The sequence below is a fragment of the Equus caballus genome, chromosome 5 (assembly GCF_041296265.1).
Source record: "Equus caballus isolate H_3958 breed thoroughbred chromosome 5, TB-T2T, whole genome shotgun sequence".
In the NCBI taxonomy this organism is placed as follows: Eukaryota; Metazoa; Chordata; class Mammalia; order Perissodactyla; family Equidae; genus Equus; species Equus caballus.
The window spans coordinates 42,633,921-42,658,332 of record NC_091688.1 but is presented as its reverse complement, the minus strand read 5'-3'; the positions used below and the strand labels follow the sequence as shown (position 1 = coordinate 42,658,332).

The 24,412-nt window shown below is 48.0% G+C and overlaps 3 protein-coding genes and 1 long non-coding RNA gene across 25 annotated transcripts; 2 read left to right on the top strand and 2 right to left on the bottom strand.

Moving 5' to 3' along the window:
* Nucleotides 1-1,300: 1,300 nt before the first annotated feature.
* On the bottom strand, nt 1,301-8,702 carry S100A13 (S100 calcium binding protein A13). Of its 3 annotated transcripts, none has more exons than XM_005610104.4 (3): nt 8,591-8,702; nt 7,472-7,665; nt 1,301-1,530 (listed from the first exon to the last, which is right to left on the bottom strand). In XM_005610104.4, exons 2-3 carry the CDS (start codon nt 7,622-7,624, stop codon nt 1,387-1,389), a joined length of 297 nt encoding a protein of 98 aa, XP_005610161.1. In that variant the 5' UTR covers nt 7,625-7,665; nt 8,591-8,702; the 3' UTR covers nt 1,301-1,386. The 3 variants fall into 3 exon arrangements, with proteins under 3 accessions (XP_005610161.1, XP_005610160.1, XP_001494839.1); XM_005610103.4 differs by lacking the exon at nt 8,591-8,702 and adding an exon at nt 7,823-8,409; XM_001494789.6 differs by lacking the exon at nt 8,591-8,702 and adding an exon at nt 7,853-8,280.
* On the top strand, nt 8,480-13,290 carry S100A1 (S100 calcium binding protein A1). Its single transcript, XM_005610102.4, has 3 exons — nt 8,480-9,590; nt 11,646-11,798; nt 12,962-13,290. The coding sequence occupies exons 2-3, from the start codon at nt 11,658-11,660 to the stop codon at nt 13,103-13,105; spliced, it is 285 nt and encodes a 94-aa protein (XP_005610159.1). The 5' UTR covers nt 8,480-9,590; nt 11,646-11,657; the 3' UTR covers nt 13,106-13,290.
* A 57-nt stretch (nt 13,291-13,347) lies between these two features.
* On the bottom strand, nt 13,348-14,882 carry LOC138924275 (uncharacterized). Of its 2 annotated transcripts, none has more exons than XR_011439189.1 (3): nt 14,757-14,882; nt 13,614-13,894; nt 13,348-13,487 (listed from the first exon to the last, which is right to left on the bottom strand). It is a non-coding gene; the product is annotated as an uncharacterized lncRNA (long non-coding RNA). The 2 variants fall into 2 exon arrangements; XR_011439190.1 differs by lacking the exon at nt 14,757-14,882 and adding an exon at nt 14,702-14,754.
* A 49-nt stretch (nt 14,883-14,931) lies between these two features.
* Nucleotides 14,932-24,207, top strand: CHTOP (chromatin target of PRMT1). 19 transcript variants are annotated; one of them, XM_070268207.1, is made up of 7 exons: nt 14,950-15,286; nt 16,217-16,298; nt 17,632-17,785; nt 18,403-18,486; nt 20,317-20,500; nt 21,166-21,303; nt 22,964-24,207. In XM_070268207.1, the coding sequence occupies exons 2-7, from the start codon at nt 16,234-16,236 to the stop codon at nt 23,167-23,169; spliced, it is 831 nt and encodes a 276-aa protein (XP_070124308.1). In that variant the 5' UTR covers nt 14,950-15,286; nt 16,217-16,233; the 3' UTR covers nt 23,170-24,207. The 19 variants fall into 19 exon arrangements, with proteins under 19 accessions (XP_001494864.1, XP_005610157.1, XP_070124308.1 ...); XM_005610098.3 differs by having other exon boundaries at nt 20,314-20,500; XM_070268206.1 differs by lacking the exon at nt 14,950-15,286 and adding an exon at nt 15,406-15,537 and having other exon boundaries at nt 20,314-20,500.
* Nucleotides 24,208-24,412: the final 205 nt, after the last annotated feature.

Here is a 24,412-nt window from a genome sequence, read left to right as displayed (position 1 = left end):
GGGCCGAGAGACCAAGTTCCTGGGCTCCTTTCCTAAACTCTGAGATCAGAGCATACCTCCCAGTGCCCCTCCCTGTGTCTCCTTCCAGGGCTCCCCTGTACTTTTGGCCTTAATAGGGGGTGTCTGTTAGTGTCCCAATGCAGGGACCCTCCAAGAGTGTCTCATTCTGAGAGTTCCTCTGAGAGGTCTCAGTCTGGGGACCTTTCCGAGGGTCTCTCAGTCTGAGGGCTTCTCCAAGAGTGCCTTAGCCTGGGGTCCGCCTGGGGGTCCCTCCTAGGGTCTCTCACTAAGGGGGAGCCCTGTGGAATGTCTCCACCAAGTGGCTCCTCAAAGAGTCCCAGCCTGGGGGTCCCTCTGAGGTCTCTCAGTCTGGGGGCACTTAGATGGAAGATCTCAACCCAGAACCCTTTCTCCGTGTGTGGTGGGGCACTTGTCTCAGCCTAAATGTTCCTCTGGAATAACAGCCCCGCTTAATGGACACCTGAATGGACAGCCCATGGAAGGCCCCACCTGCTGAGCTGCCCTGCCCCTGCTCCCTCTGGTGGCCCACAGTGCAAACCACATACCCCTCAAGCCAAGAAGCACAAGGAGAGTGGCACCAGGGCACCCTAAAGTTCCGCTTCCTGCAGGACCACTGCCACCCTCCCTCCACAGCCCTCCAACCTGAACTTCCCATCCTTCTGCTTCACCCCTGCTATGGAGGAAGGGAGGAGAGGAAGGCCTGGTGTTCCCAAGCGCCCATCCAGCTAGGATCCCAGTTCATCACAGAGGCTCTGGAATTTCAAGCCAGTTCCACTTATTCTTGTCTTTTTTACTTAACCTTTCTAAAATCTGTTTCCTCATCTTTAATACAGGACTCAAAAACAGTACCTACCTCAAAGGGCTGTGAGAATTAACTAAGATAATGCAAGAAAATGTTTAGCACCCGGCCTGGCACACAGCAAGTCCTCAGCACATGTTCGCTGCCATCAGTATCACCCAATGGCACAAAACCCAGGAATACGAAAACTGAGCCAGGACCATGCCCCTGAGCCAGCCCAGGAGGCACCTGGTAGGATATGAGTCTCCTCACCTGCCCCAGAAATCTGTCTCTTTCTTCTATTCATTCATCAATGATTTATTTATCAAGCACCTATCCTGTACAAGACCTGGTGTTAGATGCTAGATGCACAATATTCAAAGACGAATAACATTCCTGGTCCTCAAGGAGCTCATAATTTTTGGACCCACCCTCAGGGCAGAGCTTTCCCACCCCCTAATCTGAAGAGAAGAAATCAGGGTGGAGTGTGAACAAGAAACATTGTATTTTCAAGGAGGAGGCTTTATTTAGGGGAAGAGGGTTGTGCCTGGCCCTGCCCTGCCCACCCCCACCCCAGTCAGCCAACTTCACTTCTTCCGGATCTCCTGGGCCTTCTCCTTCCTGATCTCTTTGGCCAGCTCCCCAATCAATCTCCAATACTCATGGAACTTGAGCTCTGAATCCTGATTCACATCCAAGCTCTTCATCTTCTCATCTAAGGAGCCCACATCCTGAGGAGACAACAAAGGGAAGGGTGGGGTTAGGAACGAAGGTTTTGGAGACAAGGAGAGAGGGAAGAATTGCCAGTCCCCTTCCTTCCGAGAGCACTAGGACCTGCCCTACACCTTCAGGAGGAGGCTGCAGCCCCAAGACCACTGCCTTAGTGCCCAACTCCAAGAGGCAGCAGCAGAGATGGGTGGGGGTCTTGACTTGTAATGTTTGCCGTGGTAAATTATGGCAGATTATGAACCACAAACATGATGTCACTGAACACAGAGCTGGGAAGAGATGCACACAATGGGCCCTCGGCTGCAACTACCAGTGGGCTCCAGCACACCACCGCGCCAGCCCTGGGATTTGCCCAAGGACCCTCGGGGAGCCCTTGTAGGGATGGACCGACTCCCACCACCCTCAGAGCCTTCTCAGGCCACCCTCCTCCTTCACAGAAAGCTGGAGAAGTCCACAGTACTTGGCTGCTCATTTGCATAACCCTAAGGTCTTCTCATTTTTCCAACTGGATCACTAGCCTGGTAGGCCAGGGGAATGGCGAAGACACAGGGTATCTGGTTTTCTAGGGGGTCCTTGACAATGTCTCTCATGACAGACCTGTGAAATCAAAGGAAACTGTAAGCTGGACCATCATGATCAAAGGATTTGTTGCCAGATAAACAATCACAACCAAAAAGTTGACTGTTGAACAATAGATGGATGTCAACCAGAGAAGGGCGCCTCAGGCAGAGCTGGAAGTTTGAATCAACATTTGGATGAAGACTTGCCAAATCTGTAGATAGGACAAAGCTAATTCACAGAAGACCTAAACAAGACTTTTTTAAAAGCCGCAATTATGCTTAATTGTAAAATACTATAAGCATTGTCAGTGGAAGGCAAAGATGCCCAGTGTAACATCATATTGGCAGGGGAAAAAACATGCAATTAGTCAAGAGAAAGAAATAAAAGGTATAAGTATTAGGAAAGAAGAGGCAAATGCACTTCTTATTATATTAGCAAGTATATAATTGAATACCTAGGGAAAAAAAAAAGAATGATAATGGCTAACATTTCAACAAGAGTAAGCACTTAATAGCGCTGACTGTTCCAAGTATTATGCTAAACACATTATAGCTCTACTTCATTTAATCTTTACAATCTCCTAGAAGGAAAGGCTCCATGGGCACAGGGCGCTTGTCCACTGTGTTCACCACTGTGATCCCAGTGCCTGGGAGAATGTCCAGCGCACGGCAGGTGCTTGTCCACCACTGTATTCCAAAGCCCAGGATGGCATCAGGACGGGACACAGTGGGTGCTCAATAAAGACTGATTAAATAAACGCAAGACCAATCCAATAAGGAAGGTATTATCCTGGGTCCATTTCACATACGAGAAATTAAGGCTCTGAAAGACTGCATGGCTAAGCAAGGACGACCAGCTTGAACCTGCATTTGAACCCAGATTATCTGACTCAGTTTGTGCTCTTATCCACTCTTCTGTCGCAAAAAGACCATCAGAAATGATAAAGTGTCTGGTTACAATATTAACACGTAAAAACCAATACCCTTTAGGTATATGAATGTTAACCAGTCAGAAATATAATAGGAAAGATCCCACTTAAGATCATAAAAAATAAATAAATAAAGCACTTAGACATAAATATGGAACTCTACTAAGCTTTTGAGAAGAAAACTGAACTGAAGGATACAAAAGAAAACTTGAATAAACAGAAAAACATACCATTTTTTAGAGACAAAGAATCAATAGCATAAAGATATGTTTTCCCTAAAATATCATTTTTATATGATCCCAATTAAAATATCTACAGAATTCCTAACATGATTAAATGTTATTAAAATTCTTCTTGAAAAATAAACATGTGAGATCCACCAGTGAAATTCTGAAAAATAAGAATAATGAGAGAACCAACCCTATAGGTTATGAAAGCATATTACAAAACTATAGTAATCAAATGAGATTACTAAATAAATAATAAACAGATGAATGATACAGCAGAAAGAGATCACAAATATACATAGGAACTGACTAAATAATAAAGGTAGTATTTCACATCAATAGGAAAATTTTAATAATAAAATAAAGTCTGGGGTTTTTCTTAATATGTTAAATTGGGGAAGACCCTTCTAAGCACAGCATAAAATACAGAAGCCATTCAGGAAAAGTTAAGCTGATTTGACTACATAAAATTTTTTATATTCTCTTTGGCATAAAACTACCAAAAACAAAGTCAAAAGACAAAGGGCAAATTAGGAGAAAATATTTGCAACACACATAATAGACAAAGGCTAATTTCTTTATTCTAGGAAGAGCTACAATAAATCAGTATGGAAAAGAAAAACTCTTTGATAAAAGAAATAAACAAGCAGTTCACAGAAAAAGCAGTATATATGTCCATCAAAAATATTTTTTAATATTCCATTTCACTCAGAAGTAAAGAAGTGTAAATCAGAACAAGATACCATTTTCACATACTAGATTGGCAAAAATTAAAAGCTTGGTAAGAACAAGTTTGGGCAAGGACATGAGAAACAGGCATTGGCATGCACTTGGTGGCCATGAAAACTGGTACAACCTTGTTGGGAGGCAAATTGGTAATATCCGTAAAAATTAAGAATAAACATGTCTTTTGACCTAAGATTTCTACTGCCAGACATTTACCTTATGTTGGTATTTTCCCTTAAGTATTTAAAGATGTATAAACAAGGATGTTTACTACAGAAAAAGATGGACACAAGAGAAATGTCTATCGAGAGAGGATTGGCTACATAATTTGTGTTAACATATGTAATGGAATATAGTGCACCATTTTTTTTAATGGGAAAATAGCCAGTCTATATGCACTGTTACATTGTTAAAAAGCTATTTGTAGCACAGTAGGTAAGATGCATTTATTTACTCACTCAACAATTTTTACTTTTTTTTTTTCCACTTTTTTACTATCTACTCACTCACTCACATTTTATTGAGCACCTACTAGGGGACAGACACTGTTCTAAGTGCTGGAGATAAAACAGTTAGCAGGGGTGCCAGCCCCGTGGCTGAGCAGTTAAGCTTGCACACTCCAATTCTACCGCCCAGGGTTTCGCCAGTTCAAATCCTGGGTGCGGACATGGCACCACTCATCAGGCCATGCTGAGACGGCATCCCACATACCACAACTAGAAGGACCCACAACTAAAAACACACAACTATGTACCAGGGGGCTTTGGGGAGAAAAAGGAAAAATAAAATCTTTTTTTTTTTTTTGAGGAAGATTAGCCCTGAGCTAACTACTGCCTGTCCTCCTCTTTTTGCTGAGGAATCCTGGCCCTGAGCTAACATTCGTGCCCATCTTCTTCTTCGTGCCCATCTTCCTCTACGTTATACGTGGGACGCCTGCTGCAGCATGGCTTGCCATGCGGTGCCATGTACTGTACCCAGGATTCTAACCAGCGAACCGAGGGCCGCCGAAGCGGAATGTGCAAACTTAACAACTGCGCCACCGGGCCGGCCCCTAAAATCTCAAAAAAAAGCAGTGAGCAGGTTCCTTTTCCCATGGGACGTACATTGTTGGTAACATGTAAGTATGTAATGGAGGTCAAGGTGTGATGGAAGTGTTACAAAAGAAAATAAAGTGGCGTAAAGGACTACAACACAAGGGAGGTGATCTTTGTATTCAGTGGTGAAGGAAGGCCACGCTAAGGATTTGCCATTTGAGCAGACACACGAGTTACATGAAGAAAAGGCCTAGCAAACACGGGGGGAGGAGCGTTCTGGACCAGGGGAGGGACAGTGGAGACAGGAAGTATAAACAACTCTCATTGCTTTTGAGGAGTTTTGCTATAAAGGGGAGCTGACACAGAAGGCATAGCTGGAGGGAGTTACAGGGTCAAGGGAGGTTTTCTTTTCTTTTTTTTTTTTTTTAAGATGAAAGACATGACAGCATATTTGTAAACTGATCAGAACAATCTAACAGAGAGGAATAATCTGACGATGCAAGAGAGAGGGAGAAGAGTAAAATCTTCAAGTAGATGAGAAGAGATGGGATCCAGAGCACCAGAGGCGGTGCTGGCCTTAGGAGCAGAGACAGATCATTCACTGTAGCTGGAAGGAAGGCAGGCAGGGTGGGTTTGGGGGAGGGAGCATACAAAAGTTTCCCGATTGCTCTTATTTTCTCAGTGAGAAGATTTCTCAGTGAGAGGGAGAATGTGGAAAGAGGGACTGGAGTTTGAGGAGAAAAGAAAAGTTGTGAAATCATCTGAAAGAGCTGGCAACCGAATCAACTAGGGAAATGTGGTAGAAGTGCCAGGCATTGCCAAGGGTCCCGCTGGGGGTTGTGGTTATAGATTTAAAGTGAGACAAGCCAATGTGGCGGTGCAATTTTCTCCAGCCAGGTTCAGCTATATGAGTGCAGACACAGAAGGGTGGATTTAACCAGCAAGCTCGTGGGAGTGAAATGCTGGATTTAACCTGGGTTGGGATTTCGTCTAATAAAAAGGACACAGAGAAACAGAATCAAGGCAGTTGGGGGAGTGACTGTAACTATGAGCCTTAGAACCCAGCTGAGTAAGAAGGGAAATGAGGACACGAGGGATGATGATGGAAGACAAAAAAGCAGTCAAGAGACTGAATGTCCCAATGGAGTCAAGGAAACGCTGGAGTGGAGGAACCAGATAGAGGAATAGAACTGGAATGACAGAAGGTAGCAGACAGAGACAAGGAAGCTAGAAATTGAGAATTTGAGGTGGCGTGTTATTTTGGTAATGACAAGATCTGAAGCATTAAGAGAAGAGTGGGAGGCCGAGATGCAGGCAGACAGAATCTTTGGAAGGGAGGAGTTCAAGAAATTGAAAGGCCGGCTGTTGCATGAGTTGTCTATGTGGATACCAAGGATAACAACAGTAGCAGTGATGAGAAGAAAAACAGTAAGTCAGGAGTTGAAAAGCTATAAGGAAGGCAACAAGAAGGGTGCCAGGTGGGAGTGGAGCTTCCGAGGAGCTGGGCATCTTAGGAAGAAGAAACTAAGATCTGGAAGCAGCAATGAAAAGCAAAGAGGTCACTTCCCGAATTTCCAAGCCCAGAGGGAGTTGGATTTGGAAGAAAAACAAGTTACTATTTGATGAGGCTGCAGGGAATGCTGTACCTGCAGGGGAGAGTCTGAAGTTTCCAGTGAGAAGAGGAAGGCGAAAGTCTGAGAAGTCTAAGGATGTAGAAGATTTTTCAGATGACAGCCTATGAGCTTCAGAGATTCGTTTGTGTTTTTTTAAAATCCATATTCACACGTTTTTATGTGCCTGTGAATTTTCAGAAAAGATATAAAAGAAACTGTTAACAGCCTGGGGTGATGTGCCCACCCAGAGTGGATGAAATTTAAATCCCTGCTCCATCCTGTGAGTAGGAGAAAAGGAATGACCTTGTCAGGTGCATTATTGAGGGGATTCCCAGAGGGGGTGGGAAGTAATCACAGATTACATACAGCTCCCTCCTAGCCTGAGATGCTAGACTCCATGAATTTGGCTGTGTTTTTATTTTTGACAAACCCCTTCCCACGGCTGGGCCTTAGTTTCCATAAATGAGAAGTGAGCAGTTTGGACTGTGTTTTCTCTTGGCCTCCTTCTAGCTCTGATGGTCTATGAATCTCCTGAAAGCCAGCTCTGGGTGCCATCCTGTGTTGGGGAAATGAGACCAGAGAGGCACAGAGCAGACACAAGAACGCAACAGCTTCATTTGATGGAAGCACAAAGCTCAGTAACACACTTCCACTCACAAAGACACAGTGTTACATAGTTACTTACACACACACCAGGCAAGAACATGCAGAACCATTTACACATGCAGTCACCTACATCCTTCTCCACAACACACCTGTGGTCACATTAGCGTGCCCAGCAATATCACCTCACATACACAGTGTCCCACAGCCCTGTCTCCCAAAATCTCAGGCCCAGAGATCCCCCCACCTACCTTGAGCAGATGTGGCAACTGCTGAGTGGCCAGTTCCTTAAACTCATTGACGCTGAGGCTGCCCTTCCGGCCCTCCCGTCCTGCAAAGGTGAAGAAAGTGGTGACCACTGTCTCGATGGCCGCCTCCAGCTCAGTCAGTGGCTCGGCTGCCATTAGGACTCTAGGGCTGGAGCTGATGTCTTCACAGGGCTGACCTGCAGGAGCGGGAAGGACAGAGAGGAAGAGTCAGGATAGGCCAGAGTACCCCTGCCCTGGCATTGCCACCTCAGGCCTCAGCCTGGAGGAGGCGTTATGGGGAAGGAAGGAGGGGACACGGATGGAGCTTGGGGTTAGGAAACCAGGCAACAGTACCTCAGCATAGGTGGGAGAAGGGGTACTCACTTGCAGAAACCCCTTACTCTGTAGGTCTCACAGTCTGGGGGTCCTTTGAAAGGTCTGGGTCTTAGGGACCCCTCTGTGGGGGCCTCTCAGTGGAGACGCCTCTGTCTGGGAGAAGGCCTTCAGTCTGAGGGGCCCTCTTTGGACTCCTCTCAGTCTCGTGGCCCCTCTGTGCGGTCCAGTCCCAAGGGCCCTTTCTTGGAGTCCCACCCAGCCTCAAAGGGTCATGAGGCTGTTTGTCTCCAAAGCTTGTTTGTGTAGGGACCCGGGTCTCCACCCGCCGGCACTCCGCCCGCCCACACGCGCTCCTGCCGCCCTTCCCAGCAGAGACGCCGGGGTCTGGCCACTGCCCAGCTGCGGTCAGGGGCGGCTCGGTCTGGACAGCCCCGGCCTCCGCCGCCCGCCCCCACCTCCCTCGGGGGCAGCTGCGCAGAGCGCTGAGCCCAGGACCCCGCAGGCGCTCCCCGCCCCTGTCTCCCGGCCACAGGGTCCTGCACGGGACTCGGCTGACTGCCCGCGCCCAGGGAGGGCTTGGGACCGGCACTCGCCGCCCTGGGGGAGGGGACGGCGGCAGGAAGGGCACACGCCCACACATCCCCCCCTCTTCCAGCCTCCTCCCGACTTGATCTCCCAAAGCCACTTCCTGAATCCCTGTTTGAGCGGGCTCCGGGGGAGGGACCTGGAAGCCCAGGGAGAAAAAATGCTTCGCAGCCTCCTCCAGGGCGAGGGGACGCGACTCACCCGGGCAAGGAGCAGGGGTGCCGCGAGTACCAGCCCTGGGGCTGAGCTTTATAAGCGCCCCGGGCGGGAGGCGTCAAGTTTCCGCGGCTGATTCTGAAGAAAGGAGGCGGCCCAATCACGGCTCTAGCCCTCCCCGCCTGCCCCCCCACCCCGGCAATCAGGCCTTGAACCCTGGCCACCCAACCCAGCCCACGCGCGCCCCCACTCGCCGTTGGGGAGGCCCTGCCTGGAAATGCCTGGACAGACCCCACTCAGAGGGTGTCCTAAGGTCCTATCCCTCCCAATACAGGGAGCCTGCTGCCCTACCACAGCCCCGTCTAATCAAGCCTGTGTCTGTTGGGGGGGTGGGGGGGGTGGCGACTGCAGATTGAAAGAACCAACTGAGGGAGCGCAGCACTGAGAGGCCCGTTCTAAGAAACAACACACAGGGCCCTCAGAATGAGATCCTGCAAAGGACCCTTCAGCCCAAGACCCACTCAGGATCCCAGGCTGAGACCTCCATAGAGGAGACCTTGGATTGAAATCCCTCAGCGCGTTCTCAGGCTGAAACAACTCAGGGAGAGTCCCAAGACTCAGTTATTCACTCAGAGGTCCCCTCACAGAGACCCCTCAGCGGACTGCTTCTGTTCCCTGCCTAGCAGCCACAGCCAATACTGCAGGAGGTCGGAGGAGGCCTCTCAGTGTCCCTCCCAGGACCTTTCCCACCCCTCTCCCTCCTGGGCCCTGCCTGTTGGGAACCAGCAGCAGGGGGAGGCAACCAAGGCTAGAGAAGAGGACACAGGGCAGCCTGTTCCAGCCCAGGAGACAGAGGGCGCCTCTGTCCACTCCTGGCCCCTTGCCCCACTGGGTGTCTGTCTGTGAAGGGGTGGAGCCGGTGGGGAGGGGGGGTCAGCGGGGGAAGGCCGACTAAAGACAGGTCTCCCCACACAGCTCCGCCAGCCACATTTGCAGCTTCGGCTGTCTGTCCAGAACCTGCTCCCACCTCAGGCCCAGGCTGACAGTGAGTATTCTGCCCCATCCTGCCCTGGCCACCTTGGGGGACTGGGGACTTCAGCGGGGCTCCAAGAGTCTGGGGATGATGGCCTTGTGGTGCACTGAGGGTCTGGGAGGAATGCTGATGAGAGCACTTTGGGATTTGGGAAAGATAGGGTTTGGAAGGTCGTGAAGGAAGGCGAGTGAAGGTCAGAGGGAGATCTGGGAGCTCAGTGAATAAAGAAGCCATCGAGGAGCCCAGCCACCAAGCTTCCAGGAGACCAGGCCCTCCTACCTCAGAGCCCTCACATGTCCTCCCAAGGCTCCCTCAATCTCCCTGGGGCTGGCAGGGGACCCAGCCCTCGCCTCGCTTCCAGTGGGGTAAGAATAAGAAAACAGATGGAACAGCTGCTTCTGCCCCACCCCCTCTTCGGTCTCTGTCTCTCTGCCACCCCCACCCAGCCTTGCCAAGAGCTTAGGTCCCAGGGAAGTCTGGGGGTGGCGGAGCAGGGACCATGTGATGTCAGGAAGAGGGGGCACTAGGATACTGTACCCAATCCCTACTCTCCCTTCATATGACTCCCCTTTCTCCTCTTCCTCTTTCTTGGCCCAGATTCTTCTCTCCAGATTCTTCTTTCCCCCAATTCTTTCCTCTTTGTTTTCCTGTCTGCCCGCTCCCTGCCAAAGTCCTTTCAGAATGGCCCCTACATAAAATCCCAGGCTGCTCGAGGGCTCCAGGCAACCTTGAGGTGCCCCTCCTGGATAGGGCCGATAACTGAGCCACCAGCACCCCTCCTTCACATACCCCACTTATCCCCACCATCAGCCCCAGCTTGGGTTCCATCTCCTGCATGTCTCTGTGACAACTGCTTCTCATGTCCGGAGTTCAGGTGACACTCACAAGGCCCCCATTGAAGAGCTGGGATGTCATCTGATCAGGGCCCATTGTCCAGGCTGTCAGGCCTGGGGAAGGACGGGGACACCTGATCTGAGACACCTGAGCTGCCCCCTGAGACGATGGAGGGGCTGGCTGTCCCAAGGCCAAAGCAAAGAGGCCCCCTGGCTTGACAGTTCCCTCTCCTCAACAGACCCCTCCATTTTTCTGCTCTCTCCCAGCCCCTTGAACTCAGAGGACCCATGCACTCAGCCCTTTATCTCCCCCAACACATACTAATCCATTCTCCCTACTGCCACTGTCCCTATATCAACTAAGTCGGGCTGTGGGTAGGAGTGGCCAGCAGCTGGGACAAGACCCCACAGGATTCCTCTCCCTGTCCCTGAGAGCCCTGACTCCAGGAAAATGCTCAGATATTCCTCTCTCCCTTCCCACCACCACCCCATGGAAGGGCTGATCCTGCAGAGGAGTAAGAGGAATGCAACTAGAAGTAATGGAAGCGTAACCCAGGGAAACCAACATGATGTGGTCAGGAGAGAACAGAATTGAAGGACCAAAAGAGGCCTCCAGTCTGCTGACAGGAAGCTCAGAGGCAGTGAGAACCCCCCCTCCTCATGAAACCTTAGGCCAGCCACTCAGGCTGCCACCTTCTCCGTCAGACTGACCAAGGGCACCAGACTGACCCCTTGCTGGGGTAGGCAACAGAGACAAGGCTATGGAGGGGAGCCTTGCCCATCACCGCCAACAGCAGAGCTTAGCTGTGCTAGGCAGGCAAGGTCCAGGGTAATAACAGAGCCAGAGGAACCCTGGCCAGGTCCTGTGACCACCCCCGCCTGCCTGCCCCACCCTCCTCAGTGTCTGCCCAGGCAGCCAAGAGCCACTGCAGAGTCCTCTGCAGGCCTCCAGAGCTAGCTCAGCTCTAGCTGCTCTGTCTCCATGCCCCAAACCCTGACTCCTTCTAGCTAGGGTATGGATTGAGGGACATAGAGAACAGGTCTGGATTTAGGGCTCTTGGGTTCCCCTACAACATAAAATTTCACTGAAGGATAAATTTCAGTAGAAATCTGATCTCATGGCTATTTGAGCTGTGGGACCAGGGCCACGGCTGAGGGCCCCCCTCACCCGGACCCCAGATACCCTGAGCATGGTCCCCAGCTCACTTCCACGGCCGGGGCGGGGGGGGAGTAGGTGAGCTGCGCAATGGGCTCTGAGCTGGAGACGGCGATGGAGACTCTCATCAGTGTGTTCCACGCCCACTCGGGCAAGGAAGGGGACAAGTACAAGCTGAGCAAGAAGGAGCTGAAAGAGCTGCTGCAGACCGAGCTCTCCGGCTTCCTGGACGTGAGCACATGGTGGGGTACAGGGTGGAATGGGCAAGGGGTGGCAGAACAGAGTGGGTACCTCCCTGCCATCTCCCCACCCCACCCCAGCTCAGACCAACCATCTCCTTCCTCTCCCAGGCTTCTCTCCTGGGTTTGCCAGGCTCCCCTACTCCTCCTGGGCCAAGTCAAAATGCCCTGATTTATTGATCACCTGTTAAGTGCTATGTTAAGACCCTATGTAGTGCCTCAATAACAAGGCTCACAGTCTAGAAGGGAAAGACTGACACTTGAAAGTAAACCATGAACACCAGGAAGTGAGTTCAGGAAAGAGCAGAGTTAAAGGGCCAAAAGAGGCCCCCACTCTGCTGAAAGGAAGCTCAGAGGCAGTGAGCCGTTCCTCTGCCCCGAAGCCTTCGGCAGCCCCTCAGGAAGTATATAAAGCCTGAACAGAAGTGCCAGAAAGGATTATGGGAGAATATTAACCTGACTGAAGTGAGACAGCTTCTCCAAAGAGGTGGCACTTGAGCCATGGGTTTCCATCGCAAGGTTTTCAGGGTAAAGGTAGATGTTTGAGGAGGAGGTATTTGCATGAACAAAAGCATGGGAGAAAGAAGAATGTGGAGAATGCTCAGTGGTTTTGACCAGAGTGAAGGATGCAGACAAGTAGGCTGCAAATGCTAACAGGGGTCATATAGTAAAGGAGAAGCCAATAGAAAGTGCACCAGGGGCCGGCCCAGTGGCACAGCAGTTAAGTGCACATGTTCCACTTTGGCGGCCCAGGGTTCACCGCTTCAGATCCCAGGTGTGGACATGGCACCACTTGGCAAGCCATGCTGTGGCAGACATCCCATCTATAAAGTGGAGGAAGATGGGCACGGATGTTAGCTCAGGGCCAGTCTTCCTCCCCAAAAAGAAGAGGATTGGCAGCAGATGTTAGCTCAGGGCTAATCTTCCTAAAAAAAAAAAAAGAAAGAAAGAAAGAAAGTGCACCAGCTTTGAGGTTTTATTAGACCTAGTTTCAAATTTTGGCCCTGCCACTTTCTAGCTGTGTAACTTTGGGCACGTTATTGAACCACAAACTGTTCATCTCTGCCTCCTCCTCCCCAATCAACCACCCACCTTGCCCCTGACCATGCTATTCATCTCCCTGTACACCTAACTCTCCATCTCTTCCCTCCACAGGCCCAGAAGGATGCAGATGCTGTGGACAAGGTGATGAAGGAGCTAGACGAGAACGGAGATGGGGAGGTGGACTTCCAGGAGTACGTGGTGCTGGTGGCTGCCCTCACAGTGGCCTGTAACAACTTCTTCTGGGAGAACAGTTGAGCAGACAGCCCTAGGGGGCAGCGCCCTTCCCCTCCACCCTGCCATACCTGCCCCTTTGCCCTGCTTCCCCTTCATCCCTTTTTCCCCTCCCCACACTCCCACCTTTGCCCACCCTCCAACAAGGGCGCAAGAGTAGTGGGCCAGGCCTGCCACTCATCTTTCATTAAAGGCTCCTCTCTCGCCAACCGCTGTCTGTCTCCTATGGGGTCTGGAAGTGGGTGGGAAAGTGAAGGCTGCTCACTCCCAGCTTGCCTTATTTGAGGAGGGCTCTTATTTGGAGAGAGGTCAAGGGACCATTACATCTTCCTACCTGAGGAATGCTCAAGGCCGGGAAGGTAGGGGTTCAAAGTTCCAACCAGAAGTGGAGGAGATAGCTTCTCAGCTATAAAGCCAGAAAAAGAAAGAATTTCCCTTCAACCTTCAAAGAATAGTTACTGAGGACCTACCATATGCTAGACATTGTGTAGGAACTGGGGATACAGCAGTGAACAAAACAAACGATGCTTACCCTCACCTAGGTAAAGTCCAGTAAGGATGCTAGACCAGTAAACACACGCACACACGGGCCAGCCCGGTGGTGCAGTGGTTAAGTTCGCACGTTCCACTTCTCAGCAGTCTGGGGTTCGCCGTTTCAGATCCTGGGTGCGGACACGGCACCGCCTGGGACACCATGCTGTGGTAGGCGTCCCACATATAAAGCAGAGGAAGATGGGCACGATGTTAGCTCAGGGCCAGGCTTCCCCAGCAAAAAGAGGAGGATTGGCAGTAGTTAGCTCAGGGCTCATCTTCCTAAAAAAATAAATAAATTAAATAAAATAAACACACACATACAGGTAAATGCTAGGAAGAAAAATGAAAGGATCCTGATGTGCCTGTATGGGGAGGGAAGGAAGGGTTGAAGATGTGCTTATTCACTCATTCTTCAAACATTTGAGCATTTTACTGTGTACCCAGGCATAAGAAAAATCTCGGATAGGTCCGCATCAAAATCCAACATAGGGGGCCGGCCCTGTGGGTGTGTGGTTGAGGTCCCCCGCTCCCCTTGGGTGGCCCAGAGTTTCCGCGGTTGGGAACCTGGGCATGGACATGGCACAGCTCATCAAGGCATACTGAGGTGGCATCCCACATGCCACCACTAGGAGGACCCATAACTAAAAATATACAACTATGTACCCAGGAGCTTTGGGGAGAAAAAGGAAAAATAAAATCTTTGGGGAAAAAAATCCAACACAGATGGCAGATGGGAAGAGAGGACATGGAAACTGGAGCAGGGATGCAAAGATTCCCCCCAAATAAAGATTTAGAAATATTCAGGCCAAGTTGGGGAGGAGAGGAAGCGAACAAGAAATACGGACGGGCGGTCATGTCCGGCACAGAACCCAGTAGAGGTGTGCTGCCAGCACCGGGCCCCCAGGGCGATTGTGATACTCCACAACTCTGAACAGGGCGAACGATGATGAGGGGAGAGCCAGGGCTAATTACTCGGGGGGGCTGTAAGGAAGAGACCCAGGCAAGTCCGACGTAAATAATTTTAGACAGTCAGCCTCGGCTTGGGGCGTGGGGGGGGCGGGATAGCACGTGAGGAAATACGACAACCTTCCTCCTCAGGACCAAAACCACTCTGAGCCGCCCAGATCCCGAGAAACCACACCTCCAACAGGAAACTGCCACAAGACGCCACCGCAAGGCCGTTGGCCACGCCCCTCTATGGGCGGGTCACTGCGTGTAACTCAGAGACCTTTGCTAAGGCCCCGCCTTCTCCCTAGGGCTCCGCCCCCATCCCCGCGCAGGCGTAGCACAAATCTTCCCGCTCCCTAGTCGTGCGTGGATCGGACGTCTGACGTAATTGCGTCGACGCCATTTTAGCCGGTCCCACTCCGCACTGGGCGTGGCGGCCATTTTGTTTTGGACAGCGAGCGGGAGTTGGCCGCAGCGGCTGTGGTGGCACAGACGAAAGGCAGGCAAGGGCAGGTCGGGCGAGCAGGCGGACCGGCCTACCAGCCAGCCAGCCAGCCAACGGCAACGAACTAACCTAGCAATTTACCGCTTACACCTCTGACCAACCGCCCACCAACTTAAGCCGAGCCCGTCCACCGGCCACTCAGGTTCGGCCGGCCGCCGGCCCGCCTGCCGCAGCCGTGGTGGCAGCCCCGGGAGGAGCACTGGCGTCTGTTTCCTTCGGTGCGTGTTTGTGATGAGGAGGAGGGAGAAGTGTTGGGGGCGGCCGCGGCCGGGCGACGGCGGGCTATGGCCCCAGATAGGGTGCTGGAGCGCGGGGGCCCGCGAGGGGGCGGAGCCCCGGAGGAGGCGGGGGCGGGCCCGGGTTGGGGACCCGTCCGGCGCCGGGCGAGAGCTTGGCGTTTGGTAGGATGGAAAGGAAAGTGGTTCGAGCGGAGTTGGCGGTGTCGACAGGGCTTTGAGATGGCTGGGAGGTGACACGAGGACTACAGGATTTGGGGGCGCGCTGGGGAGTGATGGCGGCGGGAGGGTTAAATCTTAGAGCGCGCTCTCTGGGAGCTGACTCCCAGGCGAATGCCCGCCCAGGAAGCCTTTCCTCCTCCCTCCCCCGGTCCGCAGTCCCTTGCTGAGGCCCTACTTGATTTCGGAGTCGAAAGCCGGGTTTGAGAGTAGGTATGCCTGTATCACCTCTCTGGATCAGTGCTTCTCAGTTGTGGCTGCACGTGAGAAGCACTTAGGCAGCCTGTTTTTTTGCTTTTTCCTCCTTCCAGTTGCTGGTCCCCAGACCTCACCACCAGAGATTGTTTTTTGATTGGCTCGAGCCCTGGCTTCTGTATTTTGTTTAAAGCTCCTTGCAGCCGAGGTTGAGAAGGACTGCTCTAGATTAAGAGCCAAACTCTTAGACTTCGGTTAGCTAGGTCCAGGGCTGCCATTTTGGAGTCTCTGGCAGATATTTCCTATCCTGTAGCCTTGAAGTTTGTTTGTTGGAGGTAACTATCTTAGAAATGTAAGCACCTGAAAGGAGTTTTAGTGTGACCATCAGTAATCATTGATACAGGCCTATTCAGTGGTTATTGGTTTGAGCCTCTGGCCCTGGTAGAAATGAGGTGGTTGTTATTCTAATTTGCTCTTTCTGCCTATTGCCCTTTGTAGATTCTCGGGATTTGAAGATGGCTGCACAGTCAGCGCCGAAAGTTGTGCTAAAAAGCACCACCAAGATGTCTCTAAATGAGCGGTGAGGCAGCCAACAGCAACTTCAGCTCGTTCATAAGAAAACATTACTTAAATTGGCCCTGGGGTCCAATGCACAAAAACCGGTTTTAAACTAAATACCAACAGCAGGCTACAGACCTCTGTTCTTAGTTGCATCTTATGTGGTACACAAAACAAATTGGGCGGTTGTTTCAAAACCCCTTATCAGTAGATTTTTATGTTAAGCTGTCTGAGAGATTTATCTGGTGGGATGTATTTTAAAAAGACTCCTCACATCCTCCCTTTTCTTCACGTTTTTTACGTTGATACAGGGGTGGTGCAGCTCGGTAGCATGGTACCTGGCTGCAGTAGGCTTGCTGCCCAGTCCAAGGCCGGCAGTGTTGTGTCTGGCCTGTAAGAGGCAGGTAGCAAGCTGTGAATATGTCCAAAGGCCCTCGAATGTCATTCTTGGGCCTTGTAAGAGGCACTTGCTTTGCTCCATTTCACTTTCTTTCCGTTCTGCTCTTAGTTTGTTTTTGTTTTGGATTCTTTCACAGTTAAGTGTTCTTCTCTTCCATTCTATTAAACTTACCTTGACAGGAGTAGTAGAACAGTGTCTTCACAAGCTCTTAAATGATTGAATGAATCAAACGTTTTCAGAAGTAACCACTTGGAGTCAGAAAAAGTAATCATTTGAGACTAAGGCAAGTTAAGGTATTTAACAGCAGTTTCTGTCTCCAAGAGCTTTGTTCATTAAGTGTCTTTGATCAGTGATTTTATTAAGTTGATGTTAGACCAGTGAAAGATTTACCTAATGTTTATTTTTGCTTTTTCTGAGGCCTATGTGCTTATCATCTCTTAGGGTATGATACACTAATTCTTCATGTTCACATGTTACTAAGTGAACAAATGTATAAGAAAATGTGATACACTCCTATAATTTATATGTGTTATTTTCATGGGCTGTGAAGGTCCTTTAGTCCTTCCTTATATTTACCCTTAAAATGCACCCTCAGGTCCCCCAAGGTTTTGGCTTTCTTCGTTTGTCTTTGAAACTACATCTTCTGTCTCTTGTTGTTATCATATCTGCTTATTGCGTGTTTTTCATACCTTCCATCTCTCTAAAAGCCGTTACCTGAGCCCTTGTTATCACTTTTGATTGAATGTGCTGCACTTAGCTGCGTTTCTAAGTTTCTGATTCTTGCAAGTTTGTGGAAGCAGAGGAGTCTTTAACCCACATCAGCCTTGATCCAAGTGTACCACTTTACTTAAAGTTCGTGGGATCTGGAGCTCCTGGTCTAGCAAGCCATGAAAATGCCAATAAATGTCTTGTAATAAAGCTTTTATTTAAACATCCATTCTGTTCGACCTTGAAGCTTTACTAATATGCTGAAGAACAAACAGCCGATGCCAGTGAATATTCGAGCTTCGATGCAGCAACAACAGCAGCTAGCCAGTGCCAGAAACAGAAGACTGGCCCAGCAGATGGAGAATAGACCCTCTGTCCAGGCAGCATTAAAACTTAAGCAGGTGAGAGAATGGGTCTTAACACTCCAGAAGCAGCTGATGATCTCTGTCAGGCAGTCCACTGAGGCTGTCAGGACGTGATGAATGATTACAAGGTGGCTCAGGGCAAAAGCTGAAACTTCTCTGGAAGGAAGAGAAGTTCAGAGAATTCCCATTTTGACAGGTACCAATAAATAACTTTGTTGTCTTTCTCTTTTAGGGAGTTACCGTCAGTGTGGCCTGTTTCTATGTTGTCAATGAACATTAATCTCTCGTTTTCTGATCCTTTGCCCTTAAAGTAAATTCACTGGCTTTTTCCACAAAGAAATTTTGGTTTCTGTTTTACATGATCTTCAAAAAATTGTTATTCCCTGTTAGATGATGTAGAAATTAGGGAAATAATTTTATTCTTTCTCCCCTGGTACAGGGAGTCTGAATGGGCTTAGTCAAAGGTTTTCACTGCTAAAATTTGGAAAGAGTAAGGTGACCCTTATCTCCACTGCACCTAAAGTTCTGTCAGTAAAGTACAGCAAGCGAGAGCACTGAGTAATTAATTTAAGTTAGTGGGTTCTCTTTCAAATTTCCAGTAAGACATAATCCTATTCAGACCTGAAATAAAACCTGCTCTTTATTATTCATAGACTTTATATGCAAGTCCGGACAGTGGCTGTGGAAGGATATGTCCAAGCTGTGGCTGGGCGTCTGGAGGGCGGTGCCATGCAACTGTAAGGACTTTAACTGGTAGCACTGCATGGCTGCGCATAAATTCAGCAGTTAAATATAACACCCTCCCACCCCCACCCTGAACCATCGGGCTCACTGACCAAAAATAAACAAGGCCTTCTGCTTCAGCTACCTTAAGCCTTGGAGTGACTGCATTCGTCCCTGACTCAGGAAAGCAGTAAAAAGCACCACCATTTTCCAAGATTGGCTGAAGATAAGTCTCTTGAGAGATCATTCCACAGGACCTTTAAACATAGCCTTAAATATAGGCTGTGCAGAAAGCAGCCTCCAGAGCAGCGCTGTCCCAATAGAACTTTCTATTGTGACGGAAATGTCCTATATCTGTGCTCTCCAATACAGTAGTCACTAACCAAATGTGACTGTTGAGTGCTCCGAATGTGGCTAGTGGCTGCCGTAGGATACAGCACAGGTCTAGAGTGGAAACTGGGTGGTATAGTTGACATCGTTAAGCTTCCTGTCAATGCTAGAGACCAGTATTGGTGGCAACTAAGGATTGGGAAGGAAGAAGAACTTCTAAGCACTGTAGATTCTCCCCTTAAAGCACAGATCCTAGGAGAACATACTCAGGATGACCAAACACAAGGAACTTGTAGAATGAAGTCCTGACGTCATAATTGTGTGCTATCAAGGGAATGATGTGACAGGCTTTTATGGTTGGTTACACCTATCCATGCTGGGTGAATAACGTTCAGAGCCTGCCCCTCTGGTTAGAAGCAGTTTATAATCTTGTGTTAGAAAGCTGATAATAATAACTTGGAGCATATGGTTGCAAAAAGAAATCACTGGTTGTCACTCGTGGATGAACCTTGAGGAAGCATAGAATTTATTTCCGTTCATTTTGACTGATGGCTTTATAGGAAACAGGTTTGCTAGGACCTTGGTTGTGTTCAAGGCTACACAGTCACCTTTTCCTTTGAAAGAATTTAATTCTCTGACATGTGATCTTCATAGTTTCTCTTTGAGGAACAGATTCTTGACAGTCTCCGTCTCTGATGTATATGTCCTTATCCTCAACTGTGTAGCCCTGAGTTTTGTGATTATAGCTCACCTGTCTTAAGTCTAATACAAGTTTGGCTGGCGCTTTCTGGAGATACATTTGATTTATATGTTTAGTTTGAATTAAAGGTCATACAGGCTTACAGGAGCTGTTTGCAAGGGTAGACACGGCATTATGACTGTTTAAGAAATGTAAGGAAAGGGGTTTGACTTTTTTGTGTTTATTTACATCTTAAGGTAAAAAGTGGACCGTCTGGAGATAGATACTCAGAGGAAAAATGGAGCACACTGGCCTCTTTGACTGAGAAATCAAATCTTGTTCTTAAGTCACAAGAATTCAAATGAACTTGTGGTTTAAATTTTGCCCCGAGTGTGATGAACTTCCTATGGTGTTTGAGTAAGCCTTTGAAGACAGTGGTAGTCCTTGGGCAGGTATGAATCAAGTCGTATTATTGTCAACCTCTGGTTCAAAAACAGCAGAATCTAGGATTTGAAATATAGAGTGTTCTTACTAAAACTTAAGTTCCAAGCAGTGGTATATGACTTCTGTAGCCAAACTAGTGAGGTAATTTGTGGTGATGCCAATTTCATGAGACCATACTCAAGCTGCTTAGAAGCAGTGGATCAGAATTCAGCTTTTATACCGTGTTCTGAGGCAAAGGCTTGCTTCTGGTTTGGGATCCTGACACCCACAGCAGGTTTATTTCCCTCCACGCAGACATCTCACTTGCTTCTTTTTCTCTGCACTTTGAGTTGCCACGTCCCACTGGATTGCTTTTTTGATCTCAATCCCCCAAAACCTTTTCTTCCAGAAGAGCTTAAAGCAGCGCCTGGGTAAGAGTAACATCCAGGCACGGTTAGGCCGACCCATAGGGGCCCTGGCCAGGGGAGCAATCGGAGGACGAGGCCTGCCCATAATCCAGAGAGGCTTGCCCAGAGGAGGACTACGTGGGGGACGTGCCACAAGAACCCTACTTAGGGGCGGGATGTCGCTCCGAGGTCAGTGCTATGTACCTGATGATTGTCGGGCCCTACCCCCTTCCCTTTTCTCTTGGGCTGCTTATGGACACATTGTTTAACATCTTTAAGCCTGAATTTGTATTAATATAATTAATAACTTTTGAAATCACATATTTTTAATAGTGCTGCATGTCTTTTATCGATACCATTCCTTTTCTGATAATGTGCAATGGTGAGAGGCTATGACCTGCATAACAACAGGTAATTCATGTCATCTCCATTCCATTTTAAAACACCCTGCTGCTGCTTGAATCAAAGCACATTCAAGTTCTAGAAATAAGTCAAATCTAAGAAATTTATAGGTCTGTTGGCCTGTGTATCTTAATCAACCATCTATATTCCTGTGCTAGTGAAACCCTCTTATTACATTGGAAAAAAAAGAGAAAACAAATTGACCCATAGCACTTAGCTACATATTACATTAACTCCCAGCTTCTTCCAAAAACAGATTTGTGGTCAGACTTGTTGAATTGATTAAATAAAGAGCAACTTAATCTATTCACACCCAGTGTGCAGCTTGCCCCACCCAACCTAAAAATTAACTGAATTAATTCTCATTTAACCCTCACCGCCTTCCTTTGGTTAGAATCTACTTTGTCTCTCTTGGATTTACCTGCATATACATTGTATGCCTCCTCTCCAAGGTCAAAACCTGCTCCGAGGTGGACGAGCCGTAGCTCCCCGAATGGGCTTAAGAAGAGGTGGTGTTCGAGGTCGTGGAGGTCCTGGGAGAGGGGGCCTAGGGCGTGGAGCTATGGGTCGTGGCGGAATCGGTGGTAGAGGTTAGTCAGCTACCAACTTCAGAGAATAGCTCCCCTTTATTTCTCTCCCTTCAAAACTCAGAGCCACCTTTCTGCAGCTTCAAGTCATAGGCAGGCTTATTTGTTTGTCTTGTTTTGTTTTTTGAAACTGGCTTATTTTCTGAATTCACATGCTGGTAGTGCAAAAGTCTGTAGTGGGTTTTCCAAGAAGCAGTCAGGTACATATTTCAGAGCCAGATTATATGCAGTCTTCTTCCAGGCTCCTGTGAGTTTACATATATTGTTAAATGACAAAATGGTCAGTTGGGGATTTTACCTTTCTCTGTCCCTGTTCCACCACCACACACCCCACCCCATAGCTCAAAACCTCACTTCTAGTCTAAGAATAGAGAAGGAGATTTACAAAAATGAAGCAGAGTTAAAGAGGATTGTGAGGCTTGGAGCTGGGTATTGACTCTGAAACCAAGTAAATTCAAGCTAAAGTTTGTGTCTGGGAAACCAGAGATGACTTTTTTTGATCAAGGTAGAAGGCGAGATGAGTATCATGTCAGTTTAACTAACTGACTCTTGTTGATGATCATAGTGTTTGAGACTGTGATATTTGTTTTGTGACCTCATGACCCAGATTGGGAAAGAGTTTAGTCGTGGTGTTGTTAATGCCAAATCTCGTGGGAGTTTTCTGGCTTAGAGCTTAGTGGAAAACTCCCAACAACACCTCTCCAAGAAAAAAAAAATTCTATTCTTGTAGCCCCTGTGTGTATTTGCTTTGGTCCTTTTAAAGTGTGTGGTGGGTCTTCCATAATTTATGACCTTGAAGTTGCCAAGGGATAATAACTGTTAGGAAATTTGATAACCGAGGGCTTGTTTTCTTCTCTCCCATTATATGTTGCTTGGCTTATTGAGTGAAGTGCAAGCTAGTTTGAGTTTCAGGATGAAATAGCATGTTTCCAAATTATCTTGACTTGTTTTCTGAGAGAGACATCATGAGGGTGGGGGAGTCTAAAGTAGCTTTTCAGAAAGCTGGGTATGTTTTGTTAAGTGAATTGAAACCACCTCTCAAATAACCATAATTGTTATAAGGTGACTAGAATCAGAGATAGAGGTGGCTAAGACTACTCAAAATGTTTTTCCCCATCTCCCCACATTGTTCCTATGTCAGAATAACTCCTCAGTCTCCTGACGTGGGGTCAGCTCATTACGTTTGATAAGTTTAAGGAAAGATGAGCTAATTTTCCAGAAGGATCTCCAATAAAGCTTAATTTGAAACCGTCTAGCTTCACCTCTCTTTTTCTCTGTGCCCTTGTTACTTCCTCCCTATCTTACTAAATGGGGTTATCTATAATATTGTATTTTAATTATGAACATATAGTGAGTCTCAAACTTTAGATAATTTCTTCATTTTAGGAGAGTAAGATTTTTTAACTGTCAATTATTTTCCCTTACTTTGTTGATAGAATAAGTTTTTTTAAAATAGCATTTAGAGATGAGCATGTAATAGGGGATTCATTATGTGTGCTTTCCATGTGTTGCTTTCTACCCAGTGTGTTTCCTGTTTTTCCAGATTTCTCCTCTTTGCCCTGCCCTTCAGCCTTTCTCAGCTAGGCCCCACTGCTCTAAGGGGCATTTACCATAGCACCCATTAAACCTACTTGTAACTTTTTTTTTTTTTCCCTTTGGCCAGGTCGGGGTATGATAGGTCGGGGAAGAGGGGGCTTTGGAGGCAGAGGCAGAGGCCGTGGACGAGGGAGAGGTGCCCTTGCTCGCCCCGTACTGACCAAGGAGCAGCTGGACAACCAGTTGGATGCATACATGTCGAAAACGAAAGGACACCTGGATGCTGAGTTGGATGCCTACATGGCACAGACAGATCCTGAAACCAATGATTGAAGCCTACCTGCCCTCCTGTGAGAGACTCTTGTTAAAGTCACCACGTCTGTACATAACCTTGAGATAACAGATGAGAAGAAACCTGATTGATGCTGGAAGGACCTATCACAATAGGCTATGGATTTACTTGCCACCAGTTTGTGCATTTAGTGTGTTCCTTTTACTTTTTTGATACTGTGTTGTATGAAACCCTTTTTTCTCTGACTTGGGTTTTGTTTTGTTATGTTGTTTGGGGGTTTTTTTTTTCCTTCACTGAAATTTCTCCTTGAACGTGAATGTGTTGGCCTTGTGGCTAGGACACCCTCTTCCCACCTCTTTCTCCTGTCACCTGTTATACTGATGTTCTAACATTTCCTCTTTTGGTCTCTGTGCCCCCATGAAACAAGTCCCCGAAAGGAGCCCATCAGTGTTCCTCCCTAATGCATAGGTTTCTGAGAGTTAGGTCTGTTCTACATCATCTTTAATAGCCTCTTAGAAGTGTTTAGAAAACATGGAGCTCAGAAATGCGTTATGCCTTGTTGATATTTTAGTGTAGTAAATTAGGAACATTGACATAGCTACAGGGCCACATAATAGGTTACACATGGTAGCAGTTCTGATTTGATTAAAGTTGCTGCCATGCACATTGACACATAACCAGTGTGCTGGGTAGTGTATGTGCACTTTCTGTCTTGGAATGAGATTTATAAACTTTCCTCTTGGCTTTGCATCACATCTAAAGAGGTACTATTGGCTTGACTTAGACTTGCCATAGAGAGGAATAAGCCATTTGGTTTGGTGGATGCTTCAGAACGAGAAAAGAATGGGAGAAGGTTGGCAGATAACCTGCTGAGAGGGGTCAGAAAATACCCATGCTGAAATGCTGTTCTTGTGTTTATCCCAAACCAGTCTGGGGCTTCTCCATTTATTGGCTTTGTTTGACCCTTTTCTTATTTCCCTTGAAGTTTTAAGTTCACCCATATTCTGTCAACTGTTCAAGTTTCCGTGGAATCTTGTATTTCTGGTTCATTATAACAAGAAATTGTTCTCTCAAATCCAGCCAGGATTTTCTCTTTATTTGTTGGGTTCTTTGAAATGCTATGGCCATGATGATAATATCTTGATAACACCCCTTACAGAGTTGAGAGTCCTTTTCTTCATAGTTACATTAAAATTTGGGTTGGGGGGATGTGGCTTTGGTGCAAAAAGTGAAAAATTTGCCATCCTTTGAGTAAGACCTGCAGGAAGATTATTAACCACATAA